Here is a 19,509-nt window from a genome sequence, read left to right on the forward strand (position 1 = left end):
AAGGAAGGAAGTATACGGAGATCAAGAGGGGCTTGCTGTAGAGTAGAATGCTGGGTTGTGTTTTGTTTGGAGAAACAAGATTACTGTTAGATTACCAAATAATCATTACATACACATTATATATATATATATATTTACATATATATATACATATATATATATATATATATATATATATATATATATATATACATATATACATATGACCCCCACAGTACCCGCCCTTGTATCAGGGTATACAAAGTGCATTCGTCCAATGATTCCCACGTTGTGGCATTCGCGAAAGCTGGCCCCTAGATTATAACACCATTTCGGTGTAATCGCAAAACAATATTATAAACTAGAAAGCGTTTTGCTTTGACGAAGACTTTGCTTTGAATCCATTGCTGGAAATCGGTACCCGCGCGAATCTTTAACTGGAGGGCGACGAAAGTCTAGTAGCTCCCCGGACTGCAGCGAGTATCGCCTAACTTGGAGACCACGGTCCTGGGGAACTTAAGCTCAGGGATGGACCATGGGGAGTTCATTATTGACCACGTGTACACAAGAGAGAGACGTATCACTTAACATAATTAATTCAATGTCGATGATTTGCTTTGATGTAAGTACATGACCAATTGAACATCAAAGTTGTCACAAGTTATTTCCATTAAAATAATGGTTTACCAGTCACATCCACTCTTGAGTTAGTATGACGTGAAAAGAGGAAGTAATGTACACACGGGCGACTCGGACACGAGTCATTCGAAAATCGATATAGTAATACGATTACCTATAACGGCACAGAGGCGGTGTACACAAAGTGTATCGAGAAAATCGATACTTTATACCGAGAAAACGCAAAGGCCAATTTCAAATCAAATCACAACACCTTTTACCTTCTTTCCTGCGCATTCTTACTGCCAGTCAACTTTTTCTCCGGTACTTGAAAAATTCCATATTGAGAGGATAACGTCTTTAGATAGAATTTTCGAGTCTTTTGCGGGGTTGCTCCATTTCATCCGCTTGGAACTGTGGGGGTATTTTCCCAATAACTCTAAAATTTTATATGAATGTCTACTAATGTATTACTTAACTTAACAAATTTCAGATTCGTAATCACGCTTTTTTACGACTTGTTTTGAATTTCAGAAATCATTTATTTTCTCTGGTAAAACATGATACAGAAAGACAAATGAATGCTCTTCACGCTCGCGTTGAGTTGAGATTGACTAATACGGCAGTTTCTGAAGCTTATTGCTCATTCAAAATTATGAGGCAATATTTACGACGGAGAGAAATTTTAAATTCCTTCACAGATAGGCGATTGAAGCTAGCGGCGGGCGGAGATTTCCATTTGTTGTTTCTGCTATTGTCTCGGGCCGTATGGTATTTCCACAGTTCTCTTAACTTTACCCATACTAATTGAATGTAATTTTTTGAAAACACCTCAGGTATGAAGCCATATCTCCATCCTGTTAATTCTTCCGATCTATGAGTAGTTGTTAAACGCTCAACACTAATAAAATCCATGCTAAAAACTTCTGAAAATCACGAGATTCATTACTGGGAAGCCGAAAATGACCAGTGGCAAACATTAGACTAATAGAATACGGCCTCAGTAAGTCATCGACTAATACAAAAAAACAATGGAAATTTAAAACGATAAAGGGGAAAGTAAGTGAAGATTATTGACAAGTAGAAGCTAAGAAATCATTTTGAAAGTATTTGAAGACTTGGACAGTAATACTTAAGGCCTCTTCGCACAGATATCAGCCATGTTAATCCGCCAGGTTAACGTCCATTATTGCTTAAAGCAGGCAACTTAATTTAAGTTCGAACGGACCTCTTTTGGCAGTGATTTTAAACTTTACTCCCGCGCAAAAAGGCTACAACATTATTTTTTTATTCACACATAACATTGCCTCATTCCCTCCCTACCTCAGAGGTTTTCTAGACCCGCTACTGGCTCCAACTCTTGAGGAAAACTACCACACGACCCGATTCAACCATTAATACCACTAGTTCCGACTTCATCGGAGTCGGTACGGCTTAAACCGTTTCCAGATGATTCTTACCGATAAAACCCATTTCAATCTATTTTCGAAATTTCTGGCGATCTGATCAGAATTATTCCTTTCACTCGATTATAGCCATCCTAACGCAAATATGACACCCATTACTTCCTCGGCTTATACATAGATAAGAAATTATTTCACGCCATCTTTTCACACTACAAGCAAGACCTGAGGAAAATGAAACCAAAACGCGGAGATTCGATAACTAAGCAAGATTAGTGCAAATGAACTCACTTGGAGAATACAAGTCATCAAAAGATCCGTGACAATTCAATCCATGATTATTCCCTAAATATATTCATTTGCTCGACCCGCTCAATTTTCGAGGTCTTTCTCCCCGCTTTATGAGTCAACGTTCGACATTTTGCAGTTATTCATAAACAAATTCCATACATTCTACCGGTCACCAACTTAAGTTGCGTAGATTATTTTATTACAAAGGATTTAATATTGGCAAAAGCAAAAACCACACACAGCAAGCATTGTACTAAATACACTATGCATTATGCGAAGATTTTGAAATACGATCAATAATAACTCCTTGATTTTTCTGGGTTGAAGATTCGTAGCTCCACTGCATTCATTCAACTATTAATATCTACAATTCAGAACCTACATCAATCCGCACAGGAAGTCACTTGGAAACGTGGTAAGCAGGTTTAAATAGCAATCTTTTAATAATCAAACCGCAGAGAGTAGGAGGGGATTTATAAATTGGTCCTAAAGGCATGAGGAGGAGAAGAAAACATTATGAATGAATAAAATTTACATTGGTGTTAACCTTGCTTTTGTCATTAAAAGCTACTTAAATCCCTGTCTGCTTGACCACTACGTTTATTTTACAGTACGATTTTGCTTACAGTTGGTCTACCCTGCAAATACGGCGTAGGTACCTAAACAATTCCATTGATTTCAAAGGTATACTCGACTGTCACATATCTTCTACTGTTTCTCCAACCAAGAAAATCCTTTGGAAGATACTGATATGAAAAAGAGAGAAACTAATAGGAAATATACTGAAGCGCATTAGTTCAATGGAGATTTTAATGCATGCCATTCACAGAAGGGAAACGCTAAAGAGAAGTGTTAAGGATGGATGACGGGAAAACAGTTGAATGAAAACATCATGGAAACACCAATCGACGAGGTAGGCATAGAAGGTAATTAATTACAGTTCAGCGATAAATCAAAAGTTCCATTGAAAATCTTCGATGAAATTCATTGATTAAATATTCTTTAACACGCAAGGGTTTCATCAGACGAAAATTTATTATTTGCTGCCAATAATATTTATTTTTAATACGGTTAAATAACTAAACAAATCTTACAGTTGTATGAATCTGAAAATTAGTTTATTTATTTTTTTGTTTGCAGGGACATCAAGCCAAGATGCTACAGAGCTTCAAATTACCTGTATCGGCTTCTAATTTTCTGCATAAACAGGGTAAAAATGCAAAAAATAACATTGAATATACTTATCCGGGAATTTTTGAGATCGAAAATATCTATTTTTGAAAAAAAATTCACGCACAGATGGCACTACATGTTTCACTTACGATTAAGATTTCATTTCATTCACCTCAACGATCAACGACTATTATACTGTCGCATTCTTTCCCTAGTTATTATATCTTTACATACGTACATTATGATTTGTGCCCACAGCTGAGGAAATGCTTCGCAGATCGTAAACAGCAGCTGCAGAATTCAATAGTCTCGGATTATTTCTTTAAAAGTTAGCTTTTAGGTGCATCACGTTTCCGTCTCGAATTATTGTTCTAAGATACTTTTTAAAGTACATCATTTTTAAGAATTAGTAATTCAGTGATCAATACGCCTGTAAAAATCAAAATAAATTAGTCCAAAGTATCTGCAAAATTACGTGCCCACTGACAACACCGTAATGGAGAAACTGCCCACGTACATAATGTGCATCATTTTCTTAAAAATAAAAATAATTTGGAATAAACCAATTTTTTAAAGAATTTCTGATTGCAGTATTTGGTGTTTCTGTCACTCATATGAGACGTTTTAATGACAGTGATGTTCGTAAATCCAATTCCCGCACTCAAGTACGGATTTTGGATTTCCGTCACCGTAAACGCTCTGGCAGACGCGTCCACCTATCGCAATCAAAAGGTAGAGCATGCTCACATTTGCAAAAAGCAAGTGAAAATGTCCAGAGAAATGAAAAAGGCAAAATATTAAATGATAAGACAGTATCAAGTCTAGGCATGGAACAAGTCCGGGAAGATACTTTTCTATTTCAGAAGGCCTTTGTAATAAGCCAATTTACACGGTAAATGGAAGATGCACGACTACACCTAGGGATCGGGATGGTACGGTGGCTAACGCAATAACTTTGGCTCCACCTAGAGGGTCCGAATACGAACCTTGGGGGGGGGGGGGCAGATCTATTTCAGGGGTATCCCAATCCCTACTTGAGTTGCCTAGTGGAAAGCACTTGAGGTCCATACGCCATCCGTAGGATGGGACGTTAACCTGCGAACCACTCGGCGCCTTTCGTTAAGAGTAAGTGAATGCCGACGCCGGGTTTCTCTCCACCCTTCTTCCAGTCCCATCCATCCCTACCAGCACAAATGACTTCAGCTATAGTTCGCCTACCCTAAAGCTATCACTACCACGACGTGGCCTTACACTACGTCGTGGGCTTCAAAAAAATTTCGGTAAAACATATTCATACTTGTATACCCTGTACACTTGTGCGTTTACATGTACACCTTTAACCCTACACTAGAACTTTCTTAAGTTCCTCATATACTTGTACTCAGCTCGATTTGCGCTGGCCAAAATGCCTCTACATATTTATCTTATTTTCCGTTAGTCTAATCTCATCCCTTCTCTCAATGCTACATCACAATCCACTAGTCCTCACAATATCTTCTCCGTCTACTTTTCCTATTTCCTTATAATTCTCCTATCGCACTCCTTACCCACCCTTACACTCACCCCCACACTTACATGAGCATTTTTTTTCAAATCCTTTTACCTTACCGAAATCACGAACACTTCCCAATATGCGCCATATTCATTTCTCAGAGAGCAAGTTTCTAAATCCTACCGTCCCATTCCAAAGTCCCAATGCTGAATCATCAAACGATTGCTTTGCTTAGGGAATAGTTTCCTAAACAAATTCGTACTTTGTACACTCCGGTAAGAGTTACAAAACAAATGCGTGAACCATACTCACCTCAAAAATTTTGTCCAACTATTTTGATGCTCAACTTCACCCTCCTGCGACTCGAGATTTTAATTACCAACGCTTTCTGATTTATATTCATTCATATACGACATATTGATCCAGTAATGCATTCAACCCTCTAGAATCCCTTGGATTACCGACTAAGTTTTATTATCCACAAATCTAACTGACTTAATTAGCTTTCCCACTTAGAGCCTACTTCAGAGCTCCCTACTTGCCTCCATGGCCATTTCCTCGGCTGCCCAAGGTAAAAAGCGGGTGCGATATGGGACAATCCTCTCAACCTACTTCATATAACTGCCCATAGCTACCGTAACTAAGGCGGACTTAATCATGCAAAGGTCTAGAATAAGAGCCCCATCCCTCCAGTACGCTACAACATTCTGCATATTTTAATTGACTTTTAAAATTTTCTCCAAAAGTTGAGTAAATTCTATGAGTAAATTAAAATCTATGAGTAAATTACCAAACAAACCAAAGGAATCTATCTTACGTATCATTGATAAATTATTTGACCAAATGATACAATTCTGGCAACACATTTCATTTCCGCATTTCTCTTTTCACTTACCTCTCCTCCTCCGCTTCTCCTGAAGACGACGTTGAACGTCGAAACCCGGGTCGCATCGTAATAAATTTTCAGTGGAATCACAAAGTTACCATTTTTTCATTTCCAATATGGATCCATTCCATAACGTTACGCTGGAAACTATCAATGCTCTTCTTCTCCGTCCTCAACATCGCCCTAATATTCCGTGTGACATCTTCCTTGATTTCCACCCGACAAGGGGACAGACCCCTCTGCCTCAAAGTGGTGCACAAAAACATTTGTCTCGTCACAACCCTTCCATCTGCATTGGGTGGCCCAGATAGGAACGATCGCTCTCGCTTCCGCAGTGCAGTCTGAGGAATGGTCGGAGCGCGCAAGTCTTAACAAACCGCGCAGGTATTTCTCACGGAGAGAACGCTAGGGCATAGTTCTATAAAACACAAGGCCATTTAATTTGGATCCAGAAACAAGAGAAAAGAACGCCACAGTGCTTCAAACGAAACGGAAGTACCTAGGACATACATACAACCGCAAGGTTCGCCAGAAAATTGCAAAAACAGCAACACTAACCGCAATTTCTTTTAACTTTCCGGTGTCATTTGTGCTAACAAGAATTATCTCGCCGTCCAAAGCATATCTGCGCATTATCCTCTGACTTTGGCCGAGTTAAAGAGCCGGTGGCCTTGCACTAACATTGACCTGTAGCTTCATTTTTATGAAACCGGATCTTGGCCGATGAAGAAAGAGATTAGGAGTAGATTGTCGAGGCTTTTGAGGTGACAGGGTGAAGAAGAATCCAAAAAATTAAATAGACGAAACGGTGAACAAAAAAATAAATGGCAAATATGGTATACAGAACAACGAATGCTTTTGGGAGAAGTTAGTAGAAGGCAGGACAAGGGGATGCAGGAGATATGAAAAGGCCCTGGAATGCTGCAGAATGTGATAACGGCAGTGTATCATCCAAGAGCCTCCGATCGCTAGTTATCGAGATTGGCAAAGGATCGGATTGACCATTTTGAACGATATAAAGAGAGAAAGAAAGTGTAAATAGTTGAAAAGGGTTTATTCTAACGTAGGTTTTCAGGCTATTCAGTGCCGTGTTACGCGTTGCTTGGCAGTGTTGACGTGATTAGTACAGGATTCATTTAAAAAACTTCATTTGTCGATACGCTACCGTTAGAAAAAATACATTCACGCAACGAAATTTTGAGGATTCTCATTCCATATTTTATTGTGCCACCATGACAAGGCTATCATAGAAAATTCTACAAAATACATAAATGTGCCACTTGAATTCATTCAAGGTACAACTGATCATTTATGGGGTGATGAGGGCATATGCACCACAAAGAAAAGGTGACTAATTACGAATGGATGTGAATTAAGTATAGCGATGGCTAATGTACTGACCTCAAACCCAAAGGGCCCGAGTTCGAATCCTGAAGATCCAGTTCGAATTCTGGCGGCAGATCGTTTTTAGCGGTATTCCGATCCCTACTCAAGGTACTTAGTGTAGCAATAATGCTTGGAGAACACTTTGTGCATCGGATGGGAAGTTAAGCTGTGGACCCCTTGGCACCTTTCGATAAGAGTAGGCTAATGCCGACGCCGGGGTTTTCTTCACCCTTCCTCCATTCTCATCCATCCCTAATGGCGCAAACGACCTCAGCTGCCGGTCGCCTCTCCTAAAGCTATTACTATTACCACAAATCAAGTGGCGTCGACACTAAGCATAATTTTTAAGAACGGCCCCAAAACTCCTGAATATTCCTGACTATCAATACAAAACCAGAGTCTAGTGCCCAATACCTACAGGATACACGAATAAAATCAGTGACAAACCCAAACCAATGCGACATTGAAGTTTTTTTTTACTTTTTAAGCACATAATTCCCGCTCGATAAAGCGTTTTCACCAGACAAGGGCACCCAAAAATGTTTGATGCTTACATATCCTTAAAAACAAATTCATACGCCGCCCCAAAGTCGCATTTTAGGAAGTAAATACTTAATGAAGAGTAAGCAAATAATATGGAAGATTTTTAAAATTATACATTTCGGGAAATATCTCGTATCTCCTCAATACAGATATTTTTCATGGCTTTGCACTAACTACAATAGTATGATAGAATACTAACGGTAAAACTACTTCCTCCGATTTTGAAACTTGTATTTGTTTCAATTTTATTCCCTGCTCAATTCCAAATTCATTCCCGCGTGATTTACTAGTGACGTCTTGTTTACTCATACCCAGTGACATTATGATTATTATTTCTTTGCGATAATGTCGTTGTTTTCCGATCAAGTGATTAATTAATCTGGAGGCACAAGGTTATAGCAAACGTTAAACGAACACGTGGCTAGAAGAGAGAGGACCGCTTTGCGGAAACCGAAGTTAATCGTACAGGATGAATGAAACTCAAGAGTAGGGAACGAAACAATCGGGAAATGGCAAGCTTACTGCAAAAATATATTATTGAATAAAATTTTTAACCTGCATTGATAATTTCAAACATATAAAATCATAAAATAGACTGTTGATAACAAATACGGCCCCCGTCCTCCCAAACGGATGGCTCACTAGCCATTCATTTCGAGTATTCACTATTGAATGCTAATGAAAAAAATAATATTCTAACAATCAGCATGGAAAGATGGAATTTCGTTCATTTCCCCACACAATAAAGAACAATTTTGTCACATCATGGCAAAGGGGACAAACACTTCCCAACTTCCTGCCGGAGAAAAATACGAGTACGGTAAAGCTCTAAAATGATCCTGGAGTAGTAAAGTAGCAGCTTTAATCCAAGTTCACATTGGCGCAAACAACAATTTCTGTGCTTTAGAGTTATTTGTTCCAACAATAATAGTTTTTTTAGTTACGCAAATGAGCATTTTATTAACTGCCTCATATTTCATTCATTTTTGAAAAAGGTTTTTAATTCTTTAAAATAACCGATATCACAAACTTCCACTGAAAAAAATCGCACTTCACCGTGTGTTTACGTTTAATAAAAGCTGAAAACTAGGTAAATGTGCTAATGCCGCTCCAATTATTGTATAGGAATAAACGTAGGTAGCTCCTACGCGAAATTAGGAAAAGGAAACAAGCTCTCTTGATTCTTTATGTTCATGTTGCGCCCGAGATTGGTTATCACAAGGAAGAAAAGTTTTAGGGCTAAGGTTGGCATTTTCATAACTCGCAGTATTAGATTTTGGACCTCTATGCTGAGACCAGTCAGATCAATATTTATTGCGGCTAAATCATAGTACCTACGGTTTTCCTTATGCGGTCTCAATATAGAGGTATACACACTCATTTTGAACAAGACCTCGAAATAATAGGAAACTTAATCTTATCAGCAAAAGTATTCTCAAGATAACGATGAATCGGCAAAACGATGAGAGAAGAGACTTAAAATACCTCTACAAGACGTTACAATGGCTAACAAATGACAAAAAAGAATGTAAATTTAGTGGAATAGAGGCAATGATCAAAACATGCTGCTTTGTTGACGTTTGCCGTCCAAGTATTTTCCCCGAAAAGAAGAACTTACTTACCGTTAATGGGTCATGGAAACGCCTTCCAAAACCAGTACACCAAGATGACCCTGGTACACGGCAAAGTAAATTTGATTCAGCAGCTTTTTGTCTAGTTCAAGGTTTCTCTCAATAAATACACATATATGATTTCGCCTTATTAAGGAGCCACTTATGCTGATTATCATGAAATATCAGCCACATATTTTGATGGAGTCATGGAAATATCAACCGATTTTTCTTGATTATGTAAATCACCACTCACATTAAACTTCCAAAATACTCTTCAACCAAACTTCAGAGAAGACAGACGATGACGACCGTGATGAATAACGTGTGACGCCATAACATGATTAAACAAATGAAAAGCGAAAATACAAATAATCTACCGGCGTTCCCGGTTAATTCAAAAATAATAGACTCTAAATAATCGTCCAGTAAGGTATTAAATCACTAATTCAACTCTGACACGCTTTCTACAGAATACCGACTGCTAACAACAGTCACAGAATTACGCCTCTCAATATGGAAATTCATTTTTTCATCTACGCCAGCGAAGCAAAAATAATCTTCATGGATTGTATTTTTTCCAGAATGACCAACTGTGCGTAATATACTAGAAGTTCAAATTAATTCTTTGGAAATTCCCAAAATGTATGCTGTTTTTCATTTATTTTAAAAATTACAGATATAAGGATGATTTATTTAAAAAACTTTGTTTTTTGCGTAAATCTGAGTGTTCTTAAATTATGAAATATTATTAGAATGCCGGCCCTGCCCTGTGGACTTCGTTTCAATCGTTGTTATCTTTTGGGATACATCATCATCGGGCGAAGGGTATAATTATTTCTCTGGAGTTAACGAAGAAGCCATGGCCGCTCTTAAAATCTATTACGATTTGATATCGCAACCGGCACGAGCAGTTCTTGCATTAGTTAAAGTTAATGGAATACCATACGAAAGCTGCCCGATTCAACTAAGAAAAGGTAATAATATCTTTAAGAATATATTCCAGCGGAATACTCATGATGGAAGTGATAAATCAGTCCTACTCGTTTTATGCAGTATCTCGGCCGAAGCTATTCGTGTAAAACAAGTTTTATTCCCATGTTAAGTTCTTAATAGAAAAATAGTATGCTGACCTTAGTCCGTCTTACTAGCTGGCCGTATCCGATTAAGAAATTTAAATTAAATATTACCATATGTTTTACAAATGTGTTATAATTATTTACTTCAATCATTCCTTCTTTTTTAATTTTTATTGATCAATTAAGCTTAATTCCATGCACCTGATAGGGTTTCATAAAAAATTGATGAGAAAAACAGCACAAGAATAATCGGAATTCCGATTGTATAAGCGGAAAAAATCATCAGTGCTTGGTTAGAAGAGACCGTTCAGCTTTTGTAGGAAGTAATTTAACACGTTCTTTTCAAAAATTGTCTTCACCTTCATGTCCACCCAAATCTTCTCGAAATCAATGAATGCTTGGTGTATGTTTTTCTTACAATGTGATGTTGTCTAATGGTTAAATGAATTGAAAAAGAAATACTATTTTGCCATTCTTAGGTGAGCATTTGAGTGAAGAGTATATGAAAGTAAATCCATTTCATCGAGTTCCCACAATTATTGATGATGGTTTTAAATTAATGGAAAGGTAATAGATATCTGAATTAGTGATTATCAGATTAAGTACATTTGATGATTGCTGTTATCTTTTATTATTATGCTATTTTAACCCGTTCAAATTACTTTCTCTTTAGTGTTGCAATATTGCGTTATTTGTGCAGAACAAGAAATTTGGATGATCATTGGTACCCAAAGGATCCCAAACTACAGGCCAGAGTTGATGAATACTTAGAATGGCAGCACATAGACATTCGTTCCAATACGATGGGATATATTATGAACAAGGTACCACCAGAAATGAGTTAAGATTAATTTTGTTCAGACAATTCACATCAAGCCCTTAGTGTGTTTATCCCAATCATTCAATTTAAAGAGTGAAGGCATTTTTTATACAAATCCACGAGTTAAATGTGACCTAAGAATAGGTTTTGCGTATTCAGATTATCTTTATGTAATTATATTTATTGATTGCCTTTCAGTACGTTAAGTATATCTTAAGAATACATAGCCATTTATTATCATGCAAAATGTTTTCCGTTGCGGCATCTTTTGAAAATTTTTGTGTGCCTGTTCACGAAGTCGTCAATTCATAATAAATGTGTGTCTAAAGATATTCCAGGATAATAATGACATAACAGACTGTTAAACCATTAGCAGGCTTTAACTAGCTCAAGCTTTAGAAAACTCTGAAAATGATTTTATATATAGCTTAATCGAATTTCCCTCATTTCAAAACTAAAAATCCCCTACGGAAAGAAAAAAATACTGGTCAATTACACTTCGTGTTTAAATCTTACTAGAACTTCATTTTTTTCTTTCCATAATGGATAAGTTCCATAAATTCTAGTCTGAAATTACGAATTTTAAAAATCACCAGTGTCAGACAGTCTGAGGCTAACTCCCCTATTTATTTATTTAATTGGAATCACTGCGATTTCTTCTTCTGTCCCATTTTCTGATCATCAAGCAGCATGGTGATATTTAGCTAGGCCAGTGGTCTTTGATCATTTTAGCCCAGTGTTGCCGTACCCTGAATTATGAAAACTGTGATGCATGCCATATTCTAAAGTTAAAAAATGGAGATGCTTATCAGAATATTTATTTCTAGGATAAATATTCCTAACGTTAATTTTTCTCCATAAACCAGTGGCTGCATTTAAATAATATGATCAAATAATAATTTTCAAAAAAATAGGTACATTGGGGATCAGGATGGCACCATGGCTTGATGAACTTGGTTTGACTCTCGGTGTTGGCTGAATATATTCAGTTGTATCCCCTTCTTGTGGTGCTATTTGTAGAGCACTTCAACTGTGGCATACCCTCCTTCAGATGGGATGTTGAATTGTGGCCCCCTTGGCAAGGATAGGCTAATGCCATTACCAGATTTCTCTCCACCATTCCCTTAATCACTGTACAGCCAATTTCAACCAAATTTACCCCCTTTCTCTTGTGGCCAAATTGACCTTTGCTGTTGGTCACTTCCCCTAATGAGTGCTACTACATGCACTGACAGAACTACTATGTACATTGTTAAAGTTGAAGCTTCTTTTTCAGTTTAATTTTTCTGGTGTGCCAGATATATTTTTTTAAGTTCTAAGCAAAGTTCATGGTTCTATCTTTAAATTGTTTTTGGAATACCTATTATTTACTGCTATAGGTTAATTAATCGTATTAATTATTGTTCCTAATAATTGATACAAATTACTGAACTGCTTTATTTTTAAATAGGTTTTGTGACATGAAAAAGTCAATTCAATTATTCATTATATAAGCCAAGTTAGCCATTAATTTAAATTTTCTAAATGGTGACAGGTTTTGAATTGATCCCATATATTATAAGATCCTTTAGATAAGCTTCTAGAGATTGTATTGGTGATCAATCTTGTATGGTCAATTAAGACAAGTAAGTATTCTCTATTTACGTTCAATAATAAGTATCAGTTCCAAAGACTAGAAAATGTGACAAATTATATTAATTTCTCTCACATCCCTTTCTGGTGATTGGAAATGACACCTTTTACTAAACTTGCCATTAAAATGGTAAGTTAACTTTTTTTATCAGAAAGTACCCAATATTTAAAAAAAATATTTCAATGACTTGGTAAGCAGTATTATTTTATATCTGATTGTGTTAAAACTAAGTAATAATGAAGTGTGATATTAGGTTCAAATAGGTAAAACTAGGAATATGGCTGAATAAATGAAATGTAGAAGCATTAACGTGGATGAAAAGAAAGGAGTACCAGAAGGCAGTGGAAAATGTATGAGCAAGGACATGGGTACTGTAGAAGAAAATGGGGAAAATGTTAAATAAAAGGGATACCAAAAGATGCAAACAAAACCATTGGAACATTAAGTAGGAAAAGGACTAGGAAACCAAGGATAACAGACAAGATTGAATTTGGAAGATGAAAGTACTAAGAGATAAGTTATAACCTGAGGTGGAAGACCAACAGCGTCATCATACCAGTGTAGTGTGGTGGAAGACAATGTGTGAGGCTATGTATAGCTTACAAAGGAAAGTTGAAATTTTTTGCCCTGCATAGGAATGTGAAAGTATTATCTTACAGCAAAAAAGGAAAATTGGTGCACACTTTTCAAGATACCTCAGGAAATTAATTAGTTACACCAGGAAAAATTCAAGAGAAATAGAAAAAATACATAGATCTCTATGGTAAAGAAATAAAGCCAGTTTGGACAGAGAAAGAGAAATATAACAGGTGGGTATTGCTCCGGTCCAGGTATGCTTGATTGCAAGGTAGAAAGCCCATCAAGGGCATTGAAATCAAATAAGGCTCTGGGATAGATCACATCCCTATGGAAATACTAAAGGGTTTAGGAAAATATGTAAGGAATAGTTTTTATGGACTAATTCAGTGATAGCATTTATGGAGAGGGAATTTGCTGTGAAGATGTAGTTGGATCAGTTTTAGTTCCCATTCCAAAAAACTTAACTCCAAAGAAATATGTGAGGGCCATAGAACAACACTTATGATTTCTCATGCGGCTGAGGCAGTACTTAGGTTTATCATTAAGGCAATGGAGAGAAGGGCAAATTTTTTCAGGAATGGTTATTCTGGGTTCAGGGAGGGGAGAGGCATACATAATGTTATGGCAGTGAACAGGTAACAAATAGAGAAGAAAAAGAATGCAATCAGAATGTATTTGCTTTGTATATTTCAAGGTGTTTGATAGAGTAAATTGTTTAGAATTAATGAGCATATTAGAAAAGATAGGAGTACCCTGGAGAGATTGATGTGCAACCTGTACATGTCTCAGACTGCTAAAGTGCATGTGGTGGATGGAGAGTTGGGATTAGCAGTGTTTGGAAGAGGAGTAAGATGGCTGACTATTATCACCTGTGCTTGCTGAAATTGAGTTTTTTATTATAGTGAATAAGGCATAATAAGTAGTGGAGAAAGGAATGAAAATCTATATTTCATCAAACTGGGTTTGCAGGTGATTAAGCTTTGGTTAGCCAGTCAGTCAAGAAGTTGGAAGCATTGCCGAATGCATTAGTAAATGTCTGATAGCTATAGGATGGGAATATATATAAACAAGGTGATGAGTTTTTCAAGGAGGAAGAAGACTAAGTTAAACATTAAAATAGGATGGCAAAAATTAGACCTGATGGTACACATCGTGGAAATGTTTTGCCTCAATATGGTCAAAGTAGTGGGGACATAAGAAGAACTAACTGCATTAGGCAAAGAGGTGGAAGTTGATGACAGGGATGTTGAGTGAGAATATTAAAAAAAATTAGCAAAAGCTTTCATAGATTTTCTACAGTATAGAAACATGGTTGTTGAAACAATATCTTAGGCATCTATTAATGGACAGATAGGAAAAACAATTAAACGTGTAGTCGGGGAGGAGAGGAGATTGCTGGGAGAGGTAAAAAGGAGGCAGGGAAAGTGGATGCCAAGCTTTTTGGGATGCAAATGGATGTCGAAGATTCTGATGGAGGATAGTAGATGAAGGAGAAGGAAAAAGATAGACATGTTCGATGGAATGAAGGGAGGAAGGAAGTGTGTGGAATTGAAGAAGGATCTATCTTTGGCTGTGTTTCGATAGGAGAGGCAAAGAAATGTATAGTAGGTCAGCCTCCATCCAAAACCTACCTTAAAAGGTAGGCTATCAAATAATAAAAATAGTATGATAAAAATTTGTAGAGTTTACTACCTCTGGAAAACCTGGAACTAGAAATGGTGAATTAATGGTGATTTTTCTTGTGGTAGGCTTCTACTAAAAGTATTAATAGTAGATAATCCAATTGTCCCCATCAATAGGTAAAGAGAGGTGAAATAAATAGAGATATGAATATTAAATAAGTAAGGTCTAATATACATTGATTTTCTTTCATTTTTACAGTTTATGATGCCTTCACTTACTGGAACTCCTGCTGATAAAAAACTGGTTGACATGCTTCAAAATAATATGGACCAGTCATTTGACTACATAGAGAATGTATGGTTAAAAAATGACAAGAAGTATTTGATAGGAGAACAAATCAGTATTGCAGACCTTTTGGGGGTTTTTGAGGCCCATAGTACTAGTAAGTACTGTTAATCTCTAAAGTATTCTCCATGCTAGGTGAAAGACACTGGCTAATGAAATGTTATATATATCTTTCATTATATTTCAGCTAGATTATTGTACTCCAATATGAAATCCCTATTAAACCAAATAGTAGTAGTAGTAGTATACAATGAGTAATACTGCAGTAATAAATCTGTTTTACATGATAGCTCTTTTCTGTACACATTTGTATTACAGCTGTATTAACTTAGCAGAAATTCAATCCACCTTGATTTCATGCATTATATATTACCCTGAACCAATGCTTAGACAAAACCTACAAATATTCCAGTTTTCTCCTGATATTTTCACGCAGCGTTTTACAATTGAAATGCATCCACATAAATGAAACTCTCATCAAAATGACACATATGTCATCCCACTTAGTTTCATTACAGTTTGCACACACAAAGCTACTAATTTATTGTAGAGCTCTGTTTTCTTATTTTATGTCATAGCATTCAACATTAATTATGGACATTCACAATCACTACGTACATATAATTTTGGGAACTGCTTTATATTTTTTTCCTGTCAGTTTCCCTTATTTTCTTCACAGGGATACTTATCCTTCAATCTTCCAGGCATAATAAAACTGATGGTCATTCTATTATAAGTACTCTCAAGCATAAAAATAGTTTTCAAGAACTCATTAAAAATTGTTAGTCATGCTTATTGACTACTAAACAATATTTTCAACCTTTAGCTGAGTTATTTATACCCTCAATAGCTATTAATTGTTTATGCCATTCAACATACCCATTCTCTCACGTTTCTCCGCTCCTTACCTGAAGTCGCCCTGCTGTAAGACCCATTAATATTCCTCTGCTGCTGATAATCTTCTCTTTCCCCAAATCACCCATATCTTCATTGTTCACGACCACTATCTAGCTTATTTTTTTCTTCTACATACAATAAATGAATGGCCTCTGATGTATGTTGATCCATTGTCCTCTAACTCCTTCTGAACTGTACAACACGTAATTGTGTTTGCATATGTACTGGATGTTGGGGATCACATTAATGCCCCTTCAGGTCTATGAAAAGTAATGCATTCAGAGTAGGAAGGTGATCCAGTTGGTGTGGTAGCTAGCATGCTGGCTTCTCATTCTAAGAGGCTGGGTCTGAATTCCAGCAATGGGAGAATAATATTGGTATCGTGACCTGCTTGGGTGCCACTTAAAGAATACTTCAAATGGATTTTGCTGTCCATCGTTAAAGTGCGTGTGACCCTTCAGCACCTTTTGTTAAGAGGGGGCTACTTGTAGGATAATTTGGCTCAGAGTAGGATGATTGAAACTATGATTTATGATCATAAAGGGGTAGTAGTCATGTGGGTAGAGTATTTAAATACTGACCTTAGGGTCTAAGTTCAAATCCAGGTGAATTTGGTGTCAGCTTGACGCAAGCTGTGCGATTTTTGTGACTACCAGATCTTCCTGGAAGGCTGCAGGTGGCATAGGGAAGGGAGAGTGGCCCTACTCTTCAACTTGATTTGTTAGTATCACATGTAGGGTTTGTTAAGAGGCAAGCACTATCCTATGTCGTCAAACTAACTTAAGAGTTGTTTGCATCCATAAGAGTGGCAGAATGAGATGTAAATCAGCCATAATTACTATGTTAATAATTTGACATTTCAAGCTTTTTGAAAAATATGTTAAAATAAAGGTTTACTTGGTACAGGTACTGGCTAATGGTGACTGGGATGTTACCTTATGTGGGCTCTCATGGATTATAGCACCAGGTAATGATCTTGGTTCTGTTTTTCAAATTATGACTTTCCACATTAAATTTTCCATTATGAAAATTTCCTCTGGAGCATGGTACAAATGATCTTGGTTTCCTGATCTGATGATTCATTGTAATGCCAGGAATTGTATTATTTTGGGTTTCATATTGTGAAATTTGAAGAGTAATGGAATAGTTATTATCCATAACAAAAAGTAGTAGTAGTATTTAGGGGAGGCGACCGACAGCTGAGGTCATTTGCGCCATTAGGGATGGAAAGGAAAGGATGAAGAGTGGAGAGAAACCCGGCATTGGCATTAGCCTTCTCTTTACGAAAGGCGCCAAGGGGTCCACAGCTTATCATCCCATCCGACGGACGGTGTACTCACTCAAAGTGCCCTACACAAAGCACCTCAAGTAGGGATCAAGATACCACTGAAAAATATTCAACACTGCCAGGATTTGAACCTGGGCCTTCTGGGGTGGAAGCCAGTACAATAATCACTGCACCATCTCGATCCCCATTGAAAAAAGTCTGCACATTATGAAAATTCATGATTGTGACCCAGGTCATAATGATAATCGTTACATTCCCCACAAATGCATCCAAAAACCACTGCTAGTAATTTGTTGTAATTAGTTGGATTAGAATTTATTTTCATTATAGATTTTGTAAAAATATATAGATGGCTATTTATTTCCAACTTAAGAGGTTCATAACATTATTTGGATATTACCTCTTACAGGAGTGGCAGGATACGACCCACGGATCAATAGACCTAAACTTACCTCCTGGATGGATCGCATGCGAACAGAATTAAATCCACATTATGATGAGCTGAATGTGCCCATTGATAAAGTAATAGAAAAATTCAAGGGCATTCCTCCAATGAGGAAAAAGTAAATATAGTGTAATAATATGGTAACTGTCTTATGAAAGGCCAGTTTGTTATGTATATATCAGTTATTGTATGATTTATTCAGATATGTTGAATATTTGGTAAAATTTATATTTTACAAAAATGTGATTGTCAATGTTATCATATACTGTGGCAAGGTAGATAAATATTAAACTATAGATATTTGATTTTTTTAAACATCGTGGAAAGCTTTTTGAGTAATGTAATTTGTGTGAATATAGAAACTCAGGAACTCTCATTTTGACTAATACGTGCCATTAGGTACATGAGTTACATCTCCGCATTGAATTTATTTTTTGTGAGGTAAATTGGATTTTCACGTTGATTACATGTATTGTAAGATACTTTCAAAAGTGGTATTTTGCAATGCCTTGCAAAAGGGCCAGATAGTGTGACAATGCTGAAGATAGTAAATGTGTCTGCTAAACCATTTAAATTCATTGTAATTATGAAACAAAATTTCAGAAATTTTAATTAAGTCACATCATAACAGAGAGGGTCTTCTGAAAGAGCAGCAGCTTATTGTAGAGGTTAAATGTAAGTTTGGTTGAAGAATATGGCATTATACATCTACTTAATTAAATAAGCTGTCAGTATAAGGGACTGTCCTTATAAATAGCTGGTGGCTTTGTAAGATTTTTGAGATTTTTTCGTGGCTAAGAATTGCTGTAATAATATGCGAAATATTTTATCAACAACCTATTTTTAAAACTATATAATGCATTAACTGGAAAATTCAGATAACAATATGTCTTTGGTAAATAGATGTGGAAATAATGGCATGGAATTATTACTCCTTTTCATACATTGTCCTGTGCTATTTTTTTCATTTTGTTTTATTGTAGAATCGATGATTTGAATAAATGTTTATCAACTAATCCACACAATTTATCAAACTTTAATAATAAACTTAGAAGAATCCAAGTCTGTGAGATTAATGGACTTACATATTTTTGGAATGGTATTGAATGGCATGTATTATTGTTATTTTTGCAATTAAAATTGACTTCTCAAGCAGGTGTTTCTTATTCTCTTGCCCTTTCAATCTGCAATATCATGATGTGCATTATTCCTCTTACTCCTATTTGGCCATTTTTTATTGTCTTGCTGATAGTGATGCTTTTCTGCTGTGGTGTGGTGGCTCCTACATGGTATGTGGGATCAAGAAAGAGTGTGGTCAGATTGAGGAATAAAAAAAAATTATTAATTTAAAATTAAATAAGTTACCCTTGATCTTCTGATGAGACCAATTTTTCTTCTCCAAGTAACTCTAGCCAAGAA

The 19,509-nt window shown here is 36.4% G+C and overlaps 2 protein-coding genes across 4 annotated transcripts in view; one reads left to right on the forward strand and one right to left on the reverse strand.

Moving 5' to 3' along the window:
* Positions 1-9,679, reverse strand: part of Tpst (tyrosylprotein sulfotransferase) — a 327,227-nt gene extending 317,548 nt beyond the window's left edge. For all 3 annotated transcript variants that reach the window (XM_071590479.1, XM_071590476.1, XM_071590477.1), the window contains exon 1: positions 9,394-9,679. The gene's annotated coding sequence lies outside the window, so the exon portion shown is untranslated. The remainder of the gene's footprint in view (positions 1-9,393) is intronic.
* Positions 9,680-10,170: 491 nt separating this feature from the next.
* Positions 10,171-19,238, forward strand: LOC139691855 (glutathione S-transferase theta-1-like). Its single transcript, XM_071589770.1, has 5 exons — positions 10,171-10,358; positions 10,940-11,027; positions 11,134-11,284; positions 15,374-15,557; positions 18,055-19,238. The coding sequence occupies exons 1-5, from the start codon at positions 10,244-10,246 to the stop codon at positions 18,210-18,212; spliced, it is 696 nt and encodes a 231-aa protein (XP_071445871.1). The 5' UTR covers positions 10,171-10,243; the 3' UTR covers positions 18,213-19,238.
* Positions 19,239-19,509: the final 271 nt, after the last annotated feature.

The sequence above is a fragment of the Hetaerina americana genome, unplaced genomic scaffold (assembly GCF_022747635.1).
Source record: "Hetaerina americana unplaced genomic scaffold, ioHetAmer1.1.p SCAF_4, whole genome shotgun sequence".
NCBI lineage: Eukaryota > Metazoa > Arthropoda > Insecta > Odonata > Calopterygidae > Hetaerina > Hetaerina americana.

Bases quoted from the DNA above. Each gene is read 5' to 3' on its own strand.
- LOC139691855 (XM_071589770.1), top strand. From the start codon at position 10,244: ATGGCCGCTCTTAAAATCTATTACGATTTGATATCGCAACCGGCACGA. The intron at 10,359-10,939 runs GTAATAATATCT...TGCCATTCTTAG, and splicing joins CCCGATTCAACTAAGAAAAG to GTGAGCATTTGAGTGAAGAG. The intron at 11,028-11,133 runs GTAATAGATATC...CTTTCTCTTTAG, and splicing joins GGTTTTAAATTAATGGAAAG to TGTTGCAATATTGCGTTATT.